We start from the raw sequence: 21,893 nt of genomic DNA on the forward strand, positions 1-21,893 counted from the left end.
TACGATACTCGTCGGCGGCATCACGTACAGGACATGAATCTACCGAAGAACTTTTCACTCGAACAATTCAAGAGCTATCTTATCTTCTCCGTCCATGATTCCGAGCATACATCAGGTCAAGTGTGACGAGCGACTTGTAGAGTGTGAATTTTATTCGTCGAGAGAAGACTTTACTTTTCAACTGCCTACTCATTCCAAAGCAGCACTTAATGGCAAGAGTTATTCTCCGTTTGATTTCTAAGCTGACATTGTTTGTGCTGTTAATGTTGGTTCCCAAATAGACGAAGTCCTTCACAATCTCGAAATTATATCCGTCAACAGGTATGTGGCTGCCATGGCGCGAATGTGCTAATTCTTTCCTAGATGACTTCGTCTTGTCCTCATTTACCGCAAGACCTGCTCTTTTTGCTCTTATCGTGAATCTTTTCCAGGATCTGGAACATTGTAAAGATCTGGTACATAGTAGATTTATTTTAATCGAACGGTTTCTCATAGATAACAAGCGTTGTCGACAAGTTATGAGCGTTGCCGAGATGGTCGGGCTAGCACCTTAATGGTGCTGTGTTATCGGAGCGTATGGGATCTGTATCCGGAAAAGGACCATCACATCGATAACACTCCCCAAAGCCTTCGGGGAGTAACCTTATCGCTACAACAACGAATTATGGGATTGTTATTGACGGCGTTTAAGCGTGTTATGCATTTCGTTTCAACGAATAATCGGTTTGTTATCGGTACGTTATCGGGGTGTTGAACATGAGGCATAAACGAGTTATCGAGGTGTTAAAGGTTAATTATTTGTAACGAACGTTATCGATCAGTGAACAGCCTTTTATTGGGAAGTATTCGATATTTTTTCAATGAGTTATCGGTATGTTATAGAAAATTTATTAAAAACGTGCCGATGTGTATCAAAAAGTTAAAGATTTCTTGTCGAACAAATATCGATTTGGGCGCGAAAAGCTAACGATTTGATATTGGAATTGCTATGTGCGTGTTATCCATTTGGTATCGACGAGTTATCGCGACGAGTCATCCGACCTGCACCGATAACCGGTAACACTTCAAAAAGGATGTCTACATCATCCCCTAAAGGTCTAGACAACATTCTGAATACGAATCCCGAAGAAGATCAATAAATAATGCAGAAAACCTGAACTATTCTTAACACATCATAGACTCTACCATTCATATATTGTACGCTTTCTCACAAACGAAAAATTTGTTGGCGAAAATATTAAAAATACTTCTGCATAAATAGTTAGCACTTAATTAATAATCAATTATTTACTTTTTTTAACAGAAAACGATTTTATATTTTTTTTATTGATTACATTTGCTTTATCATAGTTGTGAGGCATTCCATACGAAAATATTTACATAGATATTCAAATAATTAGTAAAATATATCATATCAGTGAAAATATATTAATGTCAATATGTATTGTTTCTCTGTTGACTTCCATTTAAGTGTGAAAATAAACAACTCTCCGACGTCTGTCCGATCAAGTGACATGACTGGCATACATACGTACATACAGTGGTTAATATCATTCTACATAGTACGAGTACACATAATTTTTACAAAAATGACTTTGCATTGTTCTGGAATTTGTCGAGGGTGTGTGAAACGGATATGAAACATTCATAATCAGTAGCATTTTTCCATGGAAATATTTATGGAAGTGTTTAATGTTGACGTCAGTTAATGAAATTTAGCTTAGATTTTAAATAAATGTTTATACTAAGTATAGGGTGTTTATTTGGTGTTAAAAATTGTGTTGTTAGTAGCGGCTGCAAGCTTTTCTAAACTCAGAAAATCAGGATGTCTTCAAACCCAAGTCACTACAGGTATGCCTGTTTTGCGATAGATGACTCCAATTTGGAGTTTCTAGTGGAATCAGGTCTTCTAAGACCTCCCAAGCTTCAGCTTCTGGTGCCAAAAGGAATACCTTTCGAATGATATCTTCTATTATTATCATAATATGATTTAGCCAACGAAGCCTCTTGGGGTTTTTTTGCCCTGACCATAGACAGAACCATAAATCTTCCTAAAAAAATTCTCTCGAATACTCCAAAGGATACACCATCTTCTCTCGACACCGTCCATGAGTTCGAGACATGAATAGGGACAGTTATGATGAGAGACTTGAAGAAAATACTTGATAAAACCTTTTTATACTCAGCTGAGCAGAGCTCACAGACTTTATTAATTTTGTTCGTATAACGGTACCCCTTAATGGCATAAACTAATCGAGATAGATATATACTTCTATATATCAAAATGATCTGGGCGAAAAAAGAAATTAATTTAGCCATGTCCGTCCGTCCGTCCGTCCGTAAACACGATAACTAGAGTAAATTTTGAGGTATCTTAATAAAATTTGGTATGTAAGTTCCTGGGCACTCATCTCAGTTCGCAATTTAAAATGAACGAAATCGGACTATAACTACGCTCTGCTTAGGTTAATGAGCATGGCTGGGAGTATAAGCAAGGCCAAGGTCTTTGCCCAGGGCATTCAATCCGATGCTGTCTGATCTTCTTTCTTTCTCAGTTATTTATAATTTGTCTAGTGTATGCCTTTGAAAGAACACAGAGGGGCTTTCCACTATAGAATGCACCTATATAAACCTGCTGGACTAGGTAGTCTGCCCGTTCATTACCTGCATGTCTCTGATGCCCGGGAACCCATCTTAACCAAACCTTGTTTTCGGATTTCATATTATTTAGGACTCCAATGCAATCATTCACTAGCTTACAAGTAATTGTGTAGGGCTGCAAAGCACGAAAGACTACCTGACATAATACGGATACTCCTCTAGGTTAAGCCTCTCCGGAAACATTCTCTACCGCACGCGCCCACTGCATTGTTTTTTGTATGAAAAATAGTGGGCTAGCATCCAATTGGTATCGATTTTTTTAAGTACGGCCCATAGATACCAGCTCCCAAAACCTAACGGCAGAACGAGTTTTTTTAGTCAACCACCATTTATATTGTGCAATAAATAAACAAAATACAATCTAGCTCATTTGTCGAACTTTAGACCAATTCCAGCGTAGCAATTTAGTTGCATAGCCAATAAGTGTCGTTTGATTTGCAATTTTTGAATTTCTACGAAAAACATTTTTGATCACCACAAAACAACGCGCAATGCATGCAACACATAACAAAAAGAAGTAACAATTAGATGCCATCGTTCACCTCTTTAGTCCCATATAAATATCTAGACTTACATACTATGCCTTTGCTCTATGGACGTAGATACGCATGTGTGTTGCTTGGAATGCATCTCTAATTGCGAATATTGCACATACTGCAAATGCGAGTCTTATTGTAGCCACCCAAATAAGTTGGCCAACTTTCTGAGCCACTGCCTCTTGATGGTCACAGAGACAGTTGTTATGTGCTGTAACGTTGAATAAGGTCAAAATAAACGGCTGTGTTCTGATGAGTAGAAGTGCTACTGTGGGACTAACAAATGTTCGGTACTATATATGGAATAATATTTGCTTCAAGCACATCATTCGGTAACTCCAAAAAGCATTCAGTACGAATGAATTTAATTTATGTGTTTGCAGGAACCAGGAAGGAAAGGAAAGCATATGAAAGAAAAGGAGAGGGAGAGGGATAAAGATAGAGAAGAAAAGGGCTAACGTCGTTATAACCCCAAAATTACCAAAATTCAGCAGAGTAAGAACGCAATAAAGTTTCTCTCCTACTTATCTTTGGTCAATATACGTCCCACATGTGGAGTATCTCTGAGTGATACAAATCATCTTTTCTTGTTCTCACTGTTATTCAACCTTACGAAAAGAGCAAAACTTTTGCAAAGGGATAGGTTAGAGTTTCAAAAAATGGTATGGCGAATATTAGCATTTCGATACATTACTATGCTGCTTGTAAATAAATCTACGATAACAGCGAAGTAAGCAACCACACATTTGTGCATGTAAACATCAAAGCAAGCCACAATTACATGTAAACAGCGAAGAGACTGTTTCATACACACACATTAAGCCAGCAGCTAACAGCGAAGGTAATATTTCACACACACACACATTTAGCCAGAAGCTAACAGCGAAGAGAATACTCCACACACATGTATACGGTTATAAAGTGCGCATATGGCGGATATATATATGTATGTAACCAAAGTCATTAAGAGATACATAAACAAAAATAAATGAGCAACTATTCGAGCCGGCTGTTCGCGAAATGTCTAGGCCGTGAGAGGTGAACGAGGCGTTTTGCGAGTATAAAAGCAGCGCAGCCCAAGCGATGGAGTCAGTTTAATTTTAGCACGCTGTAAGTGAAGTAGGCGGGTAATTGTGAAGTACTACTACCAAAGCAGTGTTGTAAATAAAGCACCTTTTGCTATATTGAATATTTAAGTTATTTGCTCTACAGTTCAGCAATTCGAACTATAACAGAAGGTGCAGAGAAAACAGGAATTTTCCAAAATTCGTTAAAACATTCCTCTTTTTGAAACCAGGATTTTATTAAAATATGGATACAATCGGTTAAGGCCGAACAGAGTTAAGGGGCTTCGCATATTCGCGAGGTAAAGCTTCCTTGCTCCCGCAGCTAGAATGGCCCAAACAAATTCCATAAGATCGGCTCTAAAATCAAAGTATAAGTTAAGGGGGTCTCGGAATAAAAAATATTTGTGCAAATAGTCTCAATTTAGATCATTTGGGTTTTATTAGAAAGTAGATATACCGAAAGAAATTGCGTAAAATAAAAAAGTTCGGTTTGTTGCTCTTGAACTAACAGATATTTCGTAAAATTGAGCGCACTATAGTTAATTCAACCCAGTTTATTTGCCAAGAGAACACATTTGTTTGGCCATTCCATCAGAAGAGAAACTGTTGGTCTCGAGTTAAAAATATTGTGTAAATATGACAGATTTTCAATCTTGCTGATTTTTCTGTAAAAAAAACTGATTTCCTTAGTTATTTCAACAGCGAACGACTGTCAGTATTATGCAAATACATCAGTTAATTTTAAAGAGAAACGCTCACAGCGCTAACTACTTAAGCGCTCGAAGTGGCAGGGATAAACTCTAGTCAAATTTAACTGGAGTTTAAACCCGCACTGAAAAATCGGACCTAAGGGTGACAGAAATACTTAATTGTTTAGTTAACAGAGCTACATATATCTTACATATGATCAAATTTTTGTTGTTGAATTGACTGTGGAAACGCATGAAGTTTGCGAAACCCAAAATTATATCAAAACGTACAGCCTTTCATTCGCCCCCCCCCCCCCCCCCCCCACACTCATAAATATTCATGCAAACAATTTGACAACATTTGGATATTGGCCAATGTAAGTGTCATTGACTGTCAACAACAAATTGTAGTTTTGTGAATTGCTTTTGATATACGCATGGCAAATTCACATCTGACTTTAATATATTTACCAACAAGCTGACTGAGTATCAATATGTAGAGACAGGCGGAGCGAGGCTTCGGCCAAGAGTTTACGAGGCTGAAGACAAAAAAAAAAATGCATGTTTGATGGAATAGGTGGGATCACTCACCAATTGTTATTAACGTCCTGTAACGGAGGTCCGAGGAAAATTGCAGTTTCAACAGGGTTGGACCAGAGAGATAAGGGTGTTAGAGGCGCTGGTTCTACATTGCAATTGAAAAGATGATTGGTGTCAGGTGGGGACACATTGCAAGCCGCACATACATACATTGGGTATGTCGGAGTTGATTCTAGATAAGTAAGAGTTTTACCGATTAAAGTATCCAGATCGAAGATAAGCTACTGCGAATTAACGGTATTTGTCTTTAAGATTAATAAAAATATATGTGCCTAAGTGCATCACACTAGATTTAATGGACGAATATTTAAAATGAAAAAAACCCATCAGGCTTGAGATCACACTAATATTACATAATTTAATTTATCACATCAAACTGGCATCTTGTTTAATTCATTAATACCATTTGGGTTTAAGTTTTAATTAAATTTTTTTCAATTAACTTATATTTTGACATTGCGGTTTTCGTAAATTGAAAGAAATTAGCAATTTAGCTGTTCATTCTCTATAAATTATATTTGTACACGGTCATACATACAGCAGTGTTAATAATACTAGGAGATCTGAGGGGAATTCACTATCTCATTTAACGTCATTCTTCATCGCAATATTAACGAAGGGATACCTAACCATTTCGATATTCAGGAACCATTTTGTTATCTCTATTCGTTAACCTATGTTCAGTTATTGTCGCTAAATAGTTGAAGAATATTACCCCCAGCGGATAAGGGAGGGGAGACTTAGAATATAACCGCGGCAAATATGCCTGTCGTTAAAGGTCATCAACATTCCCTTTATTCAAGGGGCTTTGTAAAGCAATTTATAGCTTCTCTAGCCCAATTGTCAACCTCACCTATCCGTGGCGAGTCCTATTTTTTTAGCAGCTGAGGCTCTGGAGACCCCAAGTTCCTCATGGGATGGCCTAGAAGGTTCAACGTGGTCATATTAAATCGTTCTCGAGATGATCGGACTTGTACCTAGATGGTGCTTGTTACCAGAACGTACCGGATCTATATCCCACAATGGAGCATCAACACTGGATAACACTCCCAAAAACTTCGGCGTATGCTTGGGGTTCTTGTTAAGTTAACAGAATTATGACTTACCATGAGTTGGGCATTGTTCGTATAAAATTTGCCCAGCTCTAATAGACAATAATTTAATTACAGTTTTTGCCCGCAGTGTCCTTTGGACGGATTGATCCAGTAATACATTTAACGGATTCCAGTTTAGTACTAAAATGTTTGAAAAACTGCTTAAACCGATGCGTGGTTTAAAATCTAAGCTCAAGTCTTTAAACATGTTTTTATAAATATGTGGGCCTTAGATATTATTTCGGCATAATTTCGAGGTAATTTCGGATTCTTAGGGACTATTTTGGGACCATTTGAAAGTTATTTGGGAATACTATTTCGGAATGATTTTGATGACTCTTTCGGGCACCTCCGTGGTCATTTGAAGATAAATTTGTGGTAATTTCGAGATGATCTTTGGGTACTATTTCAGCATCCTTGAGGGGTCTTTTTGGGGTTATATGAGAGGCATTGGAAGTTCACTTCGTGGTGATTTTGAGATGATCTTCGGGGCCATTAAAAGGTTTATTTAGTTAACTTCCGGTTGATTTTGGAGCTTATTTCGGGATCACTTCGTGGTGAGTGTGAAGTAAAATGAAATGATTTCGAAGTCGATTTCGGGAATTTTGGGATCACTTCGGAGTCCTGCCAGTGATGATTTTGGGGACTATTTCAGGGTCCTACTATTCACATTCCAGAAGAAAATATGGGTTTACATTTGTTGTTTTCTTGAAATATCTTAAACTTCGTAATCAAAAATTTTATTTCCTCTGATTTTGCTTTTTACACTTACATAACTGGCTGTGGTTATTTGATATGAAAAATTATTTTCAATATTTGGGCTCTTAACTTTGATCCCTCCTCGCTATTTTTCCAATCGTTCTGAATTCCTTTTTGATATTACGGCAGCGATATCTTCCGGTATGATATGCAAGCTCTTTAGATATGTTAGCGCTGCCTGAGTGGGCGTAACCACGATCCTTTTCAAATTTTAAATCAAATTTTAAATTGGTTTACCAGCCCACACTTTCCAGATTGTTCCTCTTTTTCACTGACTTTCTCTCAGTAAACAAATTGTAAAAGGTGGCAGATACGACGTTCTCAAGCGTAAAATCGTCTGATTTTTTTTTTACTTTATTTGCAAAAAGTGTCCGTTTATAGATTTTTTTAACAATTTAGAGCAAAAGTAAAATTAAATTATCTGAAGGTATCCTCCAGCCTATTAGTTTTCCTCGTTATTGATGAAAAATCTTATATATGACATAAAGATAATTAATTGTGAATACTGAGAGTTGACAATACCAGAATAAAGAGTTCCAGTAAGTAAGCAATGAATTTGAGGATCCTAAACCATTAAAAATTACAATGAGGGTAATATCGCGAATATTTGACAAAGTAAATGTCGCTATGTATAGCTTCATTTGCTAAAATAACATCAAACCACAAGCAGTGGAAACAGATTTGCGGTTGTCGCATTTTATTTATTATTTACCTTTGAGTTTTGACAATATTGTTTACTTTTCAAAATTGGTTATGAATTTTGTGAACGGGCAAATATTTTTAAGCATATGACGGATACACACAAAAAAAAAAAAAACCGCATGAAAACCAAAAAAATATAAATTTCAACCCCAAGAAGTACTGAAAATTTAGTTTAAATTAAAAAATAAAATTAAAAAAAATTTTCAAGTTAAAGGGTTTCATTGAAAACAATACTTACATTAAGTAATAATAATACTAAAAGCTAGAAAATAATTAGGTAGGTCCTAGGTACTAGTCATCACACCAGGGGCGTAGCCACAAAATTGCCTTGGGGGAGGGGTTCAAAAGAAATTTCAGTTAAATAAATAAAAAAAATGTTGTCTTTAGCTTTAACATTAAAGTACGTGTATTTAGAATATGATATAAAAAAGGCTACATTAAAATCTCAAGCGCATGCGTCGGCTTTTATTTGCCATTTCATCTAAAACTTCATTAACGGTAACGATTTGATCACGATGGATGCTTAGTGATGCACAGCCATTCAATCGATTTTCACTCATCGTGTTTCTAAAATAGTTTTTAATCAGCCTAAGAGTTGAAAAAGATCTCTCATTCGTTGCCGTTCTTACCGGAAGCGTACACAAGATTTTCAACAACATGTGAACATTAGGAAAAGCCACAGAATCGCATTCCTGTGATATTAATCATAGATAAATTGATAAAAAAAAAACCGAAGTACCTCCTTCAGGAATAAGTAGAATTCATGCTTTTTGAGCCTATGCATGAGATCTAACGTATACCTATATAAAATTCATTAGAAAAAAACTGATCGAGTACAAAAAAATTTTATTTAAAAAGTCATATCTACACGGAAAAAACACTAATGTGTTTTTTACATTTTAAAATGTGAAAATCACATTATTTTTTCATTTATCAAATAATTTGAATTTTACATTTTTGAAATGTGTTTTTGATATGTAGATATTAAATTATAATAATGTGTTTTCCACATGGAAAATAATGTCAAATTTGCATTATATTTCAAAATAGGATGTGTATACTTCGAAAAAATGCTGTAAATTTAACATTATTGAAATGTGGAGAATAAAATCAAAGCACTAGAATTAGTATCGTTTAGTTCGGCAAACAAACAGAACCGTAAGCAATGTTTATATGTATGTTAATATGTAGCATGTCGCTGTGACGTAAGGGCTAAAGAATCATGCAAATATTCAAACGCATGGAGTCTTCATATTTGCCTTTTCATTCCGATGAATGTAATCGCGGTTCAGGCAAACGAGCAAACGCCTGAATTGATTATATTCACACATACAATAAGTTGGTTGATTTTAGACAGGGGCTGAAACTGTTATTCCTTTTATAATATAAGTCCTTGCAAAACTATTAACTTTGGACTTTAAATATATTTGGACCAAGATAAAAGTTAAATCTGTATTTTTATTTTTTTGGTCCGATAGAACTAGTTTAGTTAAACTCGGACTTTTAAAAATAAAAGTCCCGAAATAAAAGTTAAATCAAGACTTTTATTTTTTAAGGCCGAAATAAAAGTCCCGCTTGATAACAAAGAAACGGCTTATCCGAATTAAAAAAATTCGGTACCAATCGATTCTCCTGGATTCCTAAAATTTAAAACCTTATAGACCTTTGAAAATTTCTGTTAATAATACTAGAAATGTATCATAAACAAACTAGATCGAAAATCTCGTAGTATAAATGGTGAACTTGCAGTGGATTTTCGCAATAAATTTCGTTCCAATACAACTATTAGAGTGAAAATTGGTAAACCGCATTCTGCTTTCCAACAAAAGAAATGGTCGTAATCAGTCAGTAGCCACACCTCTTTCTGTATAAAGAAATTTCCGCACAGAACATGCAATATTTGAGTATCTAAAGAAGCCACGTTATTTAAATTTGGCACGTAAATTACTGCCATTGCATGTAGTTGATCCACATAATTTTTTTGGACAATGGGCGTGGCACCAACTACTTTCCAAATAAGATTTTTTGGACTTTAAAGTGCGATAACTCTAACATAATTAGAGCAATATTTTTGCAAATTGGTAAGCGAACTTCATATTTGTATTTGTACATGCCGACGGAAAAAGTTTAAAATCGAATTAAAGTCACACCCATTTGTATATAAAAATATTAAAACTGGCTACTTGAATTCATTGCTAAGTACGTGAATATGTCGGAGTAATTTCGGGACTATTGACGGGATCATTTGGGGATCCTTCCGGTACCAATCCTGGATGACTTTCGGGATCCCGTCAGGGTCATTTCGGGACTTTTTCGGGATCATTTGGGGATCCTTCCGGCATCATTTATGGATAGTTTTCGGGATCCGTCCGGGATCCGGCCGGGATTCCGTGAGGAATATTTCGGGACTTTTTCGGGAGTATTCCTGGATCATTTATGGATGGTTTTCGGGCTCGCGTCCGGTTTATTTCGGTATCATTTGGGGACTCTTCCGGTATAATTTCTGGATGGTTTTCGGGATCCCGTTAGGGTAATTTCGGGACTTTTTCGAGATGATTTTGGGGCCCTTCCCGCATAATTTCTGGATAGTTTTCGGGATTTGTCCGGGATCCCGTCGGGATCATTTCGGGACTATTTTGATATCATTTTGGGACCCTTCCGGAATCATTTAAGGACTCTTCGAAATCGGTAGTTCAGCACACATGATTTTTTAAATTATGGGCTTTTATGGCCATGGATTTGCTGCAAATGCCTAATGTTTGTTATTCGTAATTTTGTGTTTTTCTAGTCCTGAGGATGGTTTCAGATTGAAACCAAAATATGGACCAATTATATAAATTATAATACCACAAAATATATGGTGTTTTATTTATCTTTGCAGCCTTGACCAAGAAGTTAAAATTTTGTTTTTAAGTTAAATTAATTGATATAACAGGGGTGAAGGAATTACTATTCATAGAACAAAGGAGTAAAACTACAATTAGCTAAAACCAAAGAGAATTTTTTAGATGAAAATAGTGTTGCTTTTTCGTGTGTTTAGCTGGTTAAAATATTACAAAAAGGGTAGTTATAGCTATAACAGTTCGTTACAGGATTCATTTAAAATAGTCAAAAATGGAACGAAAAAGCTGTTAGATATTAAAAATAAAACATACCGAACTTTAATTATGAATAACTTGCAGCAAATCCATGGCCATACAAACTCTTAATTTAAAAAACTATGTGTGCTGAACTACCGATTTCGAAGAGTCCTTAAATGATTCGGAAAGGGTCCCAAAATGATATCAAAATAGTCCCGAAATGATCCCGACGGGATCCCGGACAAATCCCGAAAAATATCCAGAAATTATGCCGGAAGGGCCCCAAAATCATCTCGAAAAAGTCCCGGAAATGACTCTGACGGGATCCCGAAAGTTATCCAGGAATGATACCGGAAGGATCCCCAAATGATCCCGCAATAGTCCCGAAATAACTCCGACATATTCACGTACTTAGCAATGAATTCAAGTAGCCAGTTTTGATATCTTTATATACAAGTGGGTGTGACTTTAATTCGGTTTTAAAACCTTTTCCGTCGGCATGTACAAATACAAATATGAAGTTCGCTTACCAATTTGCAAAAATATTGCTCAAAGTATGTACGAGTTATCGCACTTGAAAGTCCAAAAAATCTTATTTGGAAATTAGTTGATGCCAGGCCCATTGTCCAAAAAAATTATGTGGATCAACTACAGGCAATGGCAGTAATTTACGTGCCAAATTTAAATAACGTGGCTTCTTTAGATACTCAAATATTGCATGTTCTGTGCGGAAATTTCTAATACAAAAAGAGGCGTGGCTACTGACCGATTACGACCATTTCTTTTCTTGGATAGCTTTCCTATCATAGCAGAATGCGGTTTACCAATTTTCACTCTAATAGTTGTATTGGAACGAAATTTATTGCAAAAATCCACTGCAAGTTCACCATTTATAGTACGAGATTTTCGATCTAGTTTGTTTATGATAAATTTCTAGTATTATTAACAGAAATTTTCAAAAGTCCATAGGTTTTAAATTTTAGGAATCTAGGAGAATCGATTGGTACCAAATTTTTTTAATTCGGATAAGCCGTTTCTTTGTTATCAAGCGGGACTTTTATTTCGGCCTTAAAAAGTAAAAGTCTTGATTTAACTTTTATTTCGGGACTTTTATTTTTAAAAGTCCGAGTTTAACTAGTTCTATCGGACTAAAAAAATAAAAATACAGATTTAACTTTTATATGTGGACTTTTATGGAAAAAGTTCGAAAAATAAAAAGGATGCATGGTTCGACATGATATTGCTATAGGGATACTTGGGAACTCAAACATTTTCACCTAGGACAATTTTTTGACCAGGACTTTTTCGACTCCGAAAAAAAAAAATAATTATTATTTTCCGTCCCTGATTTTAAATCAATGTCGATTATGTTCGTTTACGCAAGTTGGATCATTGAACACGATCATGTTGCCCAATGTAATCGAACGTTGTTGTGTTCGATTTCTGATATGTATGTAGATGGTCGTTAGGCAAATTTACAAGGAAACTTCTTTATGAAATTATAGTAAAAGTTAACATGTACATTTGTATATTTAATAAATTGCAGAATTATTATGAAACAGAATATGATTAAAGATAAGTGTTCACTTCGTACATACATATGCTTGTATATTAAAAATATAATATCACCAACAAACTAAATACGTAGCAGAATTATAAAGAAATGTGTAAAGAAAGTTCACGCGTCCAACGCTTTTATTTAATTGTCTGATCAACGCCCTAGATTGATGAGGAGTGTGATGACTAGTACCTAGGACCTACCTAATTATTTTCTAGCATTTAGTATTATTATTACTTGATGTAAATATTGTTTTCAATAAAACCGTTTAACTTAAAAATTTTTTTAAAATTATTTTATTATATAATACAAATTAAACGCAATGCTGCAACAACAAACAGCACGAACATTATCTGTATGCGCTAATAATTTTGGCTTTTCTCTTCTTCTTTTTACTTTTTGAAGTTTTTGCTTTTTTACTAACATTTCAATGACACTTTTCCAACTTACCATCAAAACAGATTAAAGTGAGCAGCAGCGCAACAATCAAAGGTCGCATGATGGCAAAGAAGTGAAGTGATATGACAGTGACTGTTGGTGTGGATATTTGTAACTGACTAATTTAAGTGTGTACTTCAACTTATTTTAAAGTCATATTAATAAAGCAAACTTTCACAATTGTTTTGTTGGTGTTTTTGTTTGTTTACGGTAACACAAATTACACATCGGTCTTTCACAATATTAAAGTAGTACAGCTTGAGATAACAATTTGTTGCACGTTTTTTTTTATTATTATTTTTTATTATTTATTTTATTTTAATTAATATTATTTTAATTTTTAGCACATCTGTTTAGTGTACTTTTTTTTTAAGCATGCAACAAAGCCAAAAATCTAATTAAATTTTATAATTTCAAAAATGGCTCGTCACAGGAACATTATTTGTAGATTGAAGTTATAATGGCACTGATTAGCTTGAAAATATATAAATATTGATTTAAAAATCTATACAAATGAATACATGCACATATTTACAAGTGTGTATATGGATGTGATCTTTATATTGCATTTTATTTATATTTGCAGTCGGTTAATGAGCGCAAAATCTAGTCAACCGACAGGCCTAAGCTGAATCAACATGCAAATTGTCAATGAGTTGCATGCATTTTTAGTATTTTTATTTTGATGTTAAACATAGTTGACGGAAAATTATAAACAACAACAACAACAACAGCCACAACAACAAAAATACGCATACAATACGAGACAGTAAATTTCCGTTTTGTTAAACTCCTTTGACGTAAATGAGTAGCAAAATTTGCTAACAAAATTCCCATACAATTTTTATAACCAGTTTCTTTAAGTTGAGCTTTTCATTCTTGGTAGCCTTAATGCGGTGAAGGGGCTAATGTTTCATATTGGAAACTTCGTTGAGATTCCAATATGAGAGAAACTAGAAGGAAAGTCTCGTATTTCTTATAGCCATGCCCGAAAACATTTATTAGATATTGAAATTCCGAGGAATTCTATTTATGGGAAATGTTTGGTATATAAAAAGTGGGCGTGGTCACAAGGCGATTACGCGCATTTTTTGTAGGAATTTCACTTTTGCTTAAAAGAAATAATATATCAAATTTCATAATAATACGTTTCTTCAAATGAAGGGTATTGCAAAAAGCATGCGAGGATGCGTCTACGGATGGATAGGCTGACGGATGGATGGAAGGAGGGATGAGAAATGTTAATTTACATTTCTTTTTTCGGTTAAGTCTACCGATTTTTCCGGTTGACCTAAATCAGTGTGTAGATACCATCCGTTGTTGCGCGAAATATAAGGATTATCGCAGCAATATCATCCTAAACCAAGTTGTAGATTTACCCGTGTAAACGGCTTGATGGGTGGCGAACAGTTATTGAATAGCTGCTCGGTCCACTCCTTTACCGTCCGAGCAAGGTGGGTTGTATTAAGGGCTTTACTGCGGTAAGCTGGCTACTGTGACGGACCCTCCCTTTAAGGTGTGCACCCTCTGCTAATCAATATTTCTACCAACATAAGGAGATGGTAAAAATGACGGATCTTCATCTGATACTCTATGATGTAGTAGGAGAGGGAGATGAATTCACCACAGAGAAATCCAAAACGAACACCTTGACCCTATTCGACAAGATTACCATTTAATCTACAGACAGTATGAGGGTCTTTAAAGAAAAGTTTGCATTTAGCGTGCACAATTTCTTGTCCATTACCTACGAGCACGAACGCGTTTCCTCCGTTATGCAAGGAGGGACTATGAGCGTTATATAGCCTCCCAGAGGGTATATAAAAATGCCATACGCATTACGATGACAAAACCTTAGCAAGGTTATTGCGCCTCGGCTGAGGCCACGAAGGACTCGGCACGGCTGGACAAAATTGATTCCAGGTATTGTAAAAACAAGACCTTTGTAAACCGCGGCGATGAAACACAGGCAAGATCACGGACTGCTGGATCTTTAGTCATCCTTTTATATGTCTAACCCAGGGATGTAGCACAAATATATATAATTCAAAATATAGAACCCAGGAATGAAATGAAATAAAAATTAAACTCATATTTTTAGATGCACTCCATGCGAATGAGCTCGTCTAGGGTGAAGTTTAAACTTAGTATGGACTTCTGAATGCTTTTGAGCCTAGTTTTCACCTAATAAGCCAGTGCACTTCAACGATTTGTCGACTTCGCTAATGTAGGGCATTTTCAAATGAAATATCGGAACAAGGTTAGTAACGGTCAAATTGTAAAAAACCAAATTTTAAATTATTCTGGCATTATTTAAAAATTTTATATTTTTTTAGTGTTTATGGTTGTAAACAAACAAGCACCTATTAACAATAAACAAAATTCGCCATAGAAAATTAAACAAAATTACTCGCTTCGTCAAAAGCTCGCTCAACCTAACTAAGCGGTAAATCACAAAACGTTTGATTTCATATGTAACGGTAATTTGCAAAAAATGTATATAAACGACACTAGTCGACAAGAATTTTTACATAGGACATTCGTTCTTCCCAATGATAGATAACAAAGGCAGGGGGAGCTAGTTGATGGAAGCTATAGTCTCCGTTGCCGCACTATATTTCGATAATAGATACTACTCCTCAGGATAGAGCTTCACGGCGGTTTTACAAAGTTTTCCGACTGGCTTATATCATCAGTACTAAAGTATTGATGACGTTTGAACATTTTTTGTTGTCCGTTTACAAATTATTATTCAGTTAAACTTTTAGTTCTCAGATTATGCTCAGACACTGCCATTTCAATACTCGGCCGCTCAGATGGTACACAACTTTTGCTGTCCCGATATTCTCTTTGCTTTTTACGACCCTAGACAGATCTTAGTTTCTCTGCTACTCTTGCGATCGTCTACCCAATTGTCGCCGACCACCGATCATCATACCGTTGAAGTAGTCCCCGACACTTTCCGCAATCAACTACTCTCTCCCTCGTATACTACTAAGCCAGGTCATCCTGGACCCTATTTCTTGGGACCGCTGTTCTTCTAACACCTCAAGCCTTATGCGCGTGCGTGGGGATTCGATAATCGCTCATACACGGCGCCCGAGCAGGGATGCGATCCCAGCTGAATTTATGAGAGCAACTATAAAATATGGCGAGAAGTATATAAAGCACTATCAGGTAAAAATAATACAACGGTTCATGATAATACGATGTTGAATAATGATAGAGGGATTCATTATTCAATGTCGTTGAATTATCGACTTAGGGGAAAGAGGCCAGAAGAGAGCAAGCAGCTTAAGATTTGCACTGGCGCCGATCTTTTTAACATACTTATAGTCTACGTGCACCCGAAAAGCATGTGAGGACCTTCTGAAGGGGTTGGAAAATAAAATCAAGGAACGAGTGGTAATCAGCTAAGCCACCAACGTGATAAGCAGTTCCACCCTGAACATATTTAGATAAGACTATGGAATCCACCAACCAAATTCCCAAGATACTTGCCAACAGTGCTTCGAGAAAAAAAAAAGAAGACGTTGTCGACTTTTAAGCCAATCTGGCAATCGATGACAAACGCAATATGGTTACCGTGACTACAGAAAACGAGGTCGTAGAATAACGCTTACAACACTACCACGAGAGGTACATAATATCTTTATACTTCAGACATAAAGATCATACTAAAATCCATAGACTTGGAAGGCTCGACCTGTTCACATAAAATCGTACCCAAGTTGGTCGGGCTAGTACGTGATTGATGTTACCTTCTGGAACATACTGGATCAATACCTGGCAAAGGACCATCATCAAAGATAACGCCCCCCGTTACGGAGTGTCTTTATTGCTACAAGAGGAAGAATACGAAGACAACTGTTTTACACTTTACACAGAGACGATTCTTGGATGCTTTGGTAGACCCTTCCAGCGAGTATGGCTGATTTTGTAAGTTCCTTTGTTAATTTTCGCCGTTAAAATAACAATATGGCCAAGTTACGGATGATGGCAATTGCTTGAAAGATGTTTAAGCTGAGCTTAGGACTTAAATAGCAGCTAGGCACGCCGGGTAAATGTTAAATTTTCTAATCGTAGCAGCGCAAGACAGCATCCCATCCATCGGATCCTTATTCCTGAACTCATTACTTTCGGTCGCTTGCGGTCTAGTATCGTCTGGGTAGCCAGCTAGCGGGAGATACTTCATCAGCAGCGTTTGATCTGCCTTGAGGTGCGACTGCAAGCGGGTATCTGTCTTGAATCACGCGGCTTGCTATATAAATGTGTACCATAAATGTTTTATCCCCGCTAAGTGGGTTATGCACTGGGCTTAAAATCAGACTCCAAACGAGTCTCGGATAAAGATGAACTCTTTTTTTTTATTGACTAGCTAGGCAAATGTTTAAAATTTACGATTTACGTTGATGTTAGGCTATAACCGTTTAAATGGTTAAGCGCCACTTAAGTATGTTAGGTTCGGTTGAACTGGCCGGTCGCAAGGACCTCACACAGACTGAATGTGTCCATAGTGTTACCAGAATTTGTTTGACGACCAAACGGAAGTACACAAATTAGATGTCAGGACTTATGTTACTGAATAACTCTGTCTTCTTGGCAAATACTAAAAATTTTCTAGGACCTAGCTTAATTGCAGTCTCGAGCGCTGCAACTCTGCCGCCCCTAATAGCTGGAGCATTGACCTGGCGAGCGCAGAAAACGGGCACAGGAAGAGCCAATTCAGTAAGTAATAATAAAAAATATGCAGCAAAAGGCAATTGGGAAAAAGTTGTACAACAACAAAAAGTGGCTTTGGTTGAGTATGTTTGTCAGCAGGTCGATTATAGCAGGTGTGTAGTTCGAATTCCACTCCCAGGAGAAATTTGTTGGAAGAGATTTCTATAAACTTAAGATTTTAATAAACTTAGGTGAAAAAATTGCTTTAAAATTGTTTTTAAATATTGAGCAATAACAACTAATATTCATGATTAGTTATTGTACCTCTAAAAATAGAAAATCTGCCTCTATCGGCTCTTTCTAACACTTGTTGAAGATAGTCGGCGGGTTCGTCATCTTGAAGTCCCACTTAATACACATTTTGCTTGCAGTCACCTAGTCTCTCCCGCCACCTCTAAAACTCTTCTCCATTGCTCTCCTCATCCCTCACCATCTATCTCTCATAACATAGATACGATTTTTTCTAAAAGATCCGTTTCTTTTACACTTCTTCTGGCATGCACTAAATTCCAATTGTGTCATGTGCCATGACTTGTAGTCTAAAGCACCAAGGTTATACGCTATTTCTGTATCAAATTTAAAGCAAAGCTGACGATTAGAGTTCATTGCGTACAACTTAGGGACTCGAGAATTTATATATACATTAGCAACTGGGTATATACAACTATAAGTTATTTATTTATAGTGATTTTTGTTGCTGTTGTTTGTTGCAGTTTTTGTCAATATTTATTTAAATATCTCCTTATGTGAGATATCACAACTGGACAATAATTTACGTTTGCCCAGCTGCTACCGGCACCGATTGATGGCAACAACAATGCTTGCAATTTTAGACGGTTTGCGTCTTCCACAACATTCAGACTGAGCTGGAGACAGGAAATACCATTACATGGTAAGTGCTGATTTTTCACAATGCTTTTTCTAATATTCGTTTCAAGCACTTTGTTGTTTTTTTCTCATCAACATTTTTGCACAGAAATCACACAAATAATTTTTTTTACAATTTATTAAGTTTTTGTTTGTGTACAAATTTTGAAATTGTTTTGTTTTGCAACTTTTTTTAATAACAGCACGTATTCCAAGCTAAACTATTAAAGCCAAATTTAAATGGTAAACTAACTGACCACAACCATCAGACCGACTGTTCACTAAGACGCGCACTTTAATAGTGAGCTCGAAAAAAATCGCAATGCGCACGACCAGCTTGGGCCAACTAGCTTAAGCTGTGTTAAAAAAAATATATATATATATATTTACAACAACAACAACACACATTCAAACTCTAAAAACTGAAATTGAAAGCATAACAACAATAATAGTAATGGGGCATACCATATTAATACATAGATACGTGCACCCATACATACATAAATACATGCATACATACACGTAAACCAAGTCAGCTGGGGTATTTATGACTTTGGAAGGCGTTGATGAACTTGTGAAACTGGTGGCTTATCGATGGCTCAAAGCAATGTTGCATGTGGGTAACTCCATGTCAAATCGATAAATATAGTAATTGAAAACTTTAGGTTTGAAAATAGTTTGGAGAAGATGATATCTCTTTAGGGCTTTTTAAAAGTGAATGTTTTGGATGTTGGGATGTCCAAATATGAAAATGTTCTTTTTTTTATTGTTGCTGTTGTTGTAGCGATATAAGCACTCCCCGAAGGTTTTGGAGAATGTTATCGATATTGATGGTCCTTTGCCAGTTATAGACCCGGTACGTTCTGGTAACAAGCACCATTAAGGTAAAAGCCCGACTATCTCGAGAACGATTTGGTACTTCGATAAGGAACTTAGGGTCGCCAGAGCCTCGGCTGCTAAAGAAACAGGATTCGCCAGGGGGAAGGTGCGGTTTGTTACTCAATTACGCTAGAAAAGATGGACGGCGCTGTATGAAGCTTGGCAGATAAATACCTAAAGCCTTAAATAATCTACTAGCTAAGTTTTTTTGACGTGTAAACATTCTTGCTCACGGTAGGGGAAATACAGCATACGAGCGTGGACTAAGTGTGGGCGCATGTTATAAGTGTTATAAATTTATTTTCGATAACAAAGGTCTTAGATGAGATATCGATTTTTATCGATATGAAGTTACTATTGATAACAGGGATTATGGATGAGATATCGATTTATGGAAATAATATTGATTTACTATCGAAAAGTCATCGATTACTTGTTAAAAAGTTATCGAGCAGTCGCATCCTCGTGTTATAAATGTGATATCGATTTTTTAATGACGACAAATCGGTTTTTTATCAGAAAGATATTGATTTATTATCGAAAAGTCATCGGTTACTTATTTAAAAGTTATCGATATGTAAGCGAAACGTTCTTGATTTGTTATCGATTACTTATTTAAAGGTTATCGGTAAGCTATCGAAAAGTAACCAATTTTTTCCGGAGTACTGTCAATTTTTATACACCAAAGTTATCGATTTATTATAAAAAAGTAACCTATTACTTATCGAAAAGTTACCAATACCAGAAAATTTATCGACTATTTATCGAAAAGCTATCTTACTTTTCATCGGCGTGCTACCGATGAGTTACCGATTGTTATCAAAAATTTATCGCTATGTTACTATATCATTATATTATTTTTCTAGCGGTATGTGCTTGTTTGATAGAAGTAGCAGCCACTAGGCTGTGCGTCTGATCTGGTTGGTTCCTGCGTGCTTCTTCTGTGTTTCAGGTTGTTTCTGATTTCAGATATTTTGAGATTGACAATCTTACCGAAGGTGACGTTCCGTTGATCAGGGCCAAACAATTTATTACTGTTCTATTTCACATGCGTCTTGGATAGCTCTAATAACGAGCTGTAGGTTGCTTGAGAACTCAGATCGCTGCTATAAGGCGGTCAGGTTTTTTGCCTACTTCACGCCTCTGAAAGCCTTATGCTGGCGGCAGAGTGATCGCTTTAAGCTATGCTGGGCAGGAGGCAGTTTTTATTTTCTAATATTATACAAGCTTTTAAACATTCCTGGCACGCTGACCACTTTTACAATTTTCCATAAGAAATAATTTCCATAGATTTCAATCTTTATATTATAGCAACGCTTTTCCCTTCAACTCTGTCGTCAGCCTCAGTGACGTCCTAAGTGGAGAGAAAGACAACCTGCAATTGTTATAAGCCTGCCTCCAGTCTTTTAGAAGCAGTGGTTAATACACAAATTCGAATTTTGAGATTCATCGTCAATATTATAGATAGACTTAAAAAAAGTACAATAGAAGTCGTCTCGTGTCTTTAGTAATGTCGTTTGATCCGGTGGTTTATCGAAGAACCATATAAGGTTTTTGTTAATAGTCTGTTTAATTCCTGTCTCTACATTCGTACATCGCATGTGCTGGCGCCTACTCTAAGTTGTGGAGACCCATTATGCTCTAACGCTACTTTAGACTGTCATGAAACCAATTCTTACCTATGTACATGGAATGACCCACATACACTACTATGAACACAGTGTGTGTAAGTAAGTCTATGTGTGCATGTTTATGCATAGGTAGGCCCCAGTAGGAATATTAATTATATAGGCTGCAGAGCATTTTATCTGTGCAACATCTTTTCATTGCGGAATGAAATTTCATGGTTAAGGGCCATTGTAGCCATGCTAGCTATCTTTTGAAGTTTTTTTGTTGCAATTCCACAAAGTAAGTTGGCCCAGCTTTTTGAAACTAAGTTGCTGATCCTGCAGAAGTGATTTCGCCTCAGCTTTTTCTTATAAAGTCGAAAGAAAACATTCTCAACTCGTATACTATTCAACATTATTACAAAACAACAATCTTGTAGACCATTTGAATCGTATGCTTGAAGACTCCTGTGATGTATAGGTATCTCCTCTTTGCCTTGTATGATGTATTTATGTTATAAGAATGGACTAGTCTAGAATTATAATGTACGGAAAGCGTGTCGCCTTTGAGAATACGTAAATTAGCCTTATGGTACGAAACACGGGAACGCCTCAATAATATTGGGCAGAGCTC

The 21,893-nt window shown here is 36.2% G+C and overlaps 1 protein-coding gene across 2 annotated transcripts in view; it reads right to left on the reverse strand.

Moving 5' to 3' along the window:
* Positions 1–19,048, reverse strand: part of CAH2 (Carbonic anhydrase 2) — a 53,954-nt gene extending 34,906 nt beyond the window's left edge. The window contains exons 1-2 of one of the 2 annotated variants that reach the window (XM_067787651.1): positions 18,796–19,048; positions 13,197–13,545 (exon numbers count right to left, since the gene is read on the reverse strand). In XM_067787651.1, coding sequence (XP_067643752.1) covers positions 13,197–13,245 — 49 coding nt within the window. In that variant the 5' untranslated portion in view covers positions 13,246–13,545; positions 18,796–19,048. Of the gene's footprint in view, positions 1–13,196; positions 13,546–18,682 lie in introns of both variants that reach the window. The other variant, XM_067787653.1, reaches the window with a different exon arrangement.
* Positions 19,049–21,893: the final 2,845 nt, after the last annotated feature.

This window comes from Eurosta solidaginis, chromosome 5 (assembly GCF_040869045.1).
Source record: "Eurosta solidaginis isolate ZX-2024a chromosome 5, ASM4086904v1, whole genome shotgun sequence".
In the NCBI taxonomy this organism is placed as follows: Eukaryota; Metazoa; Arthropoda; class Insecta; order Diptera; family Tephritidae; genus Eurosta; species Eurosta solidaginis.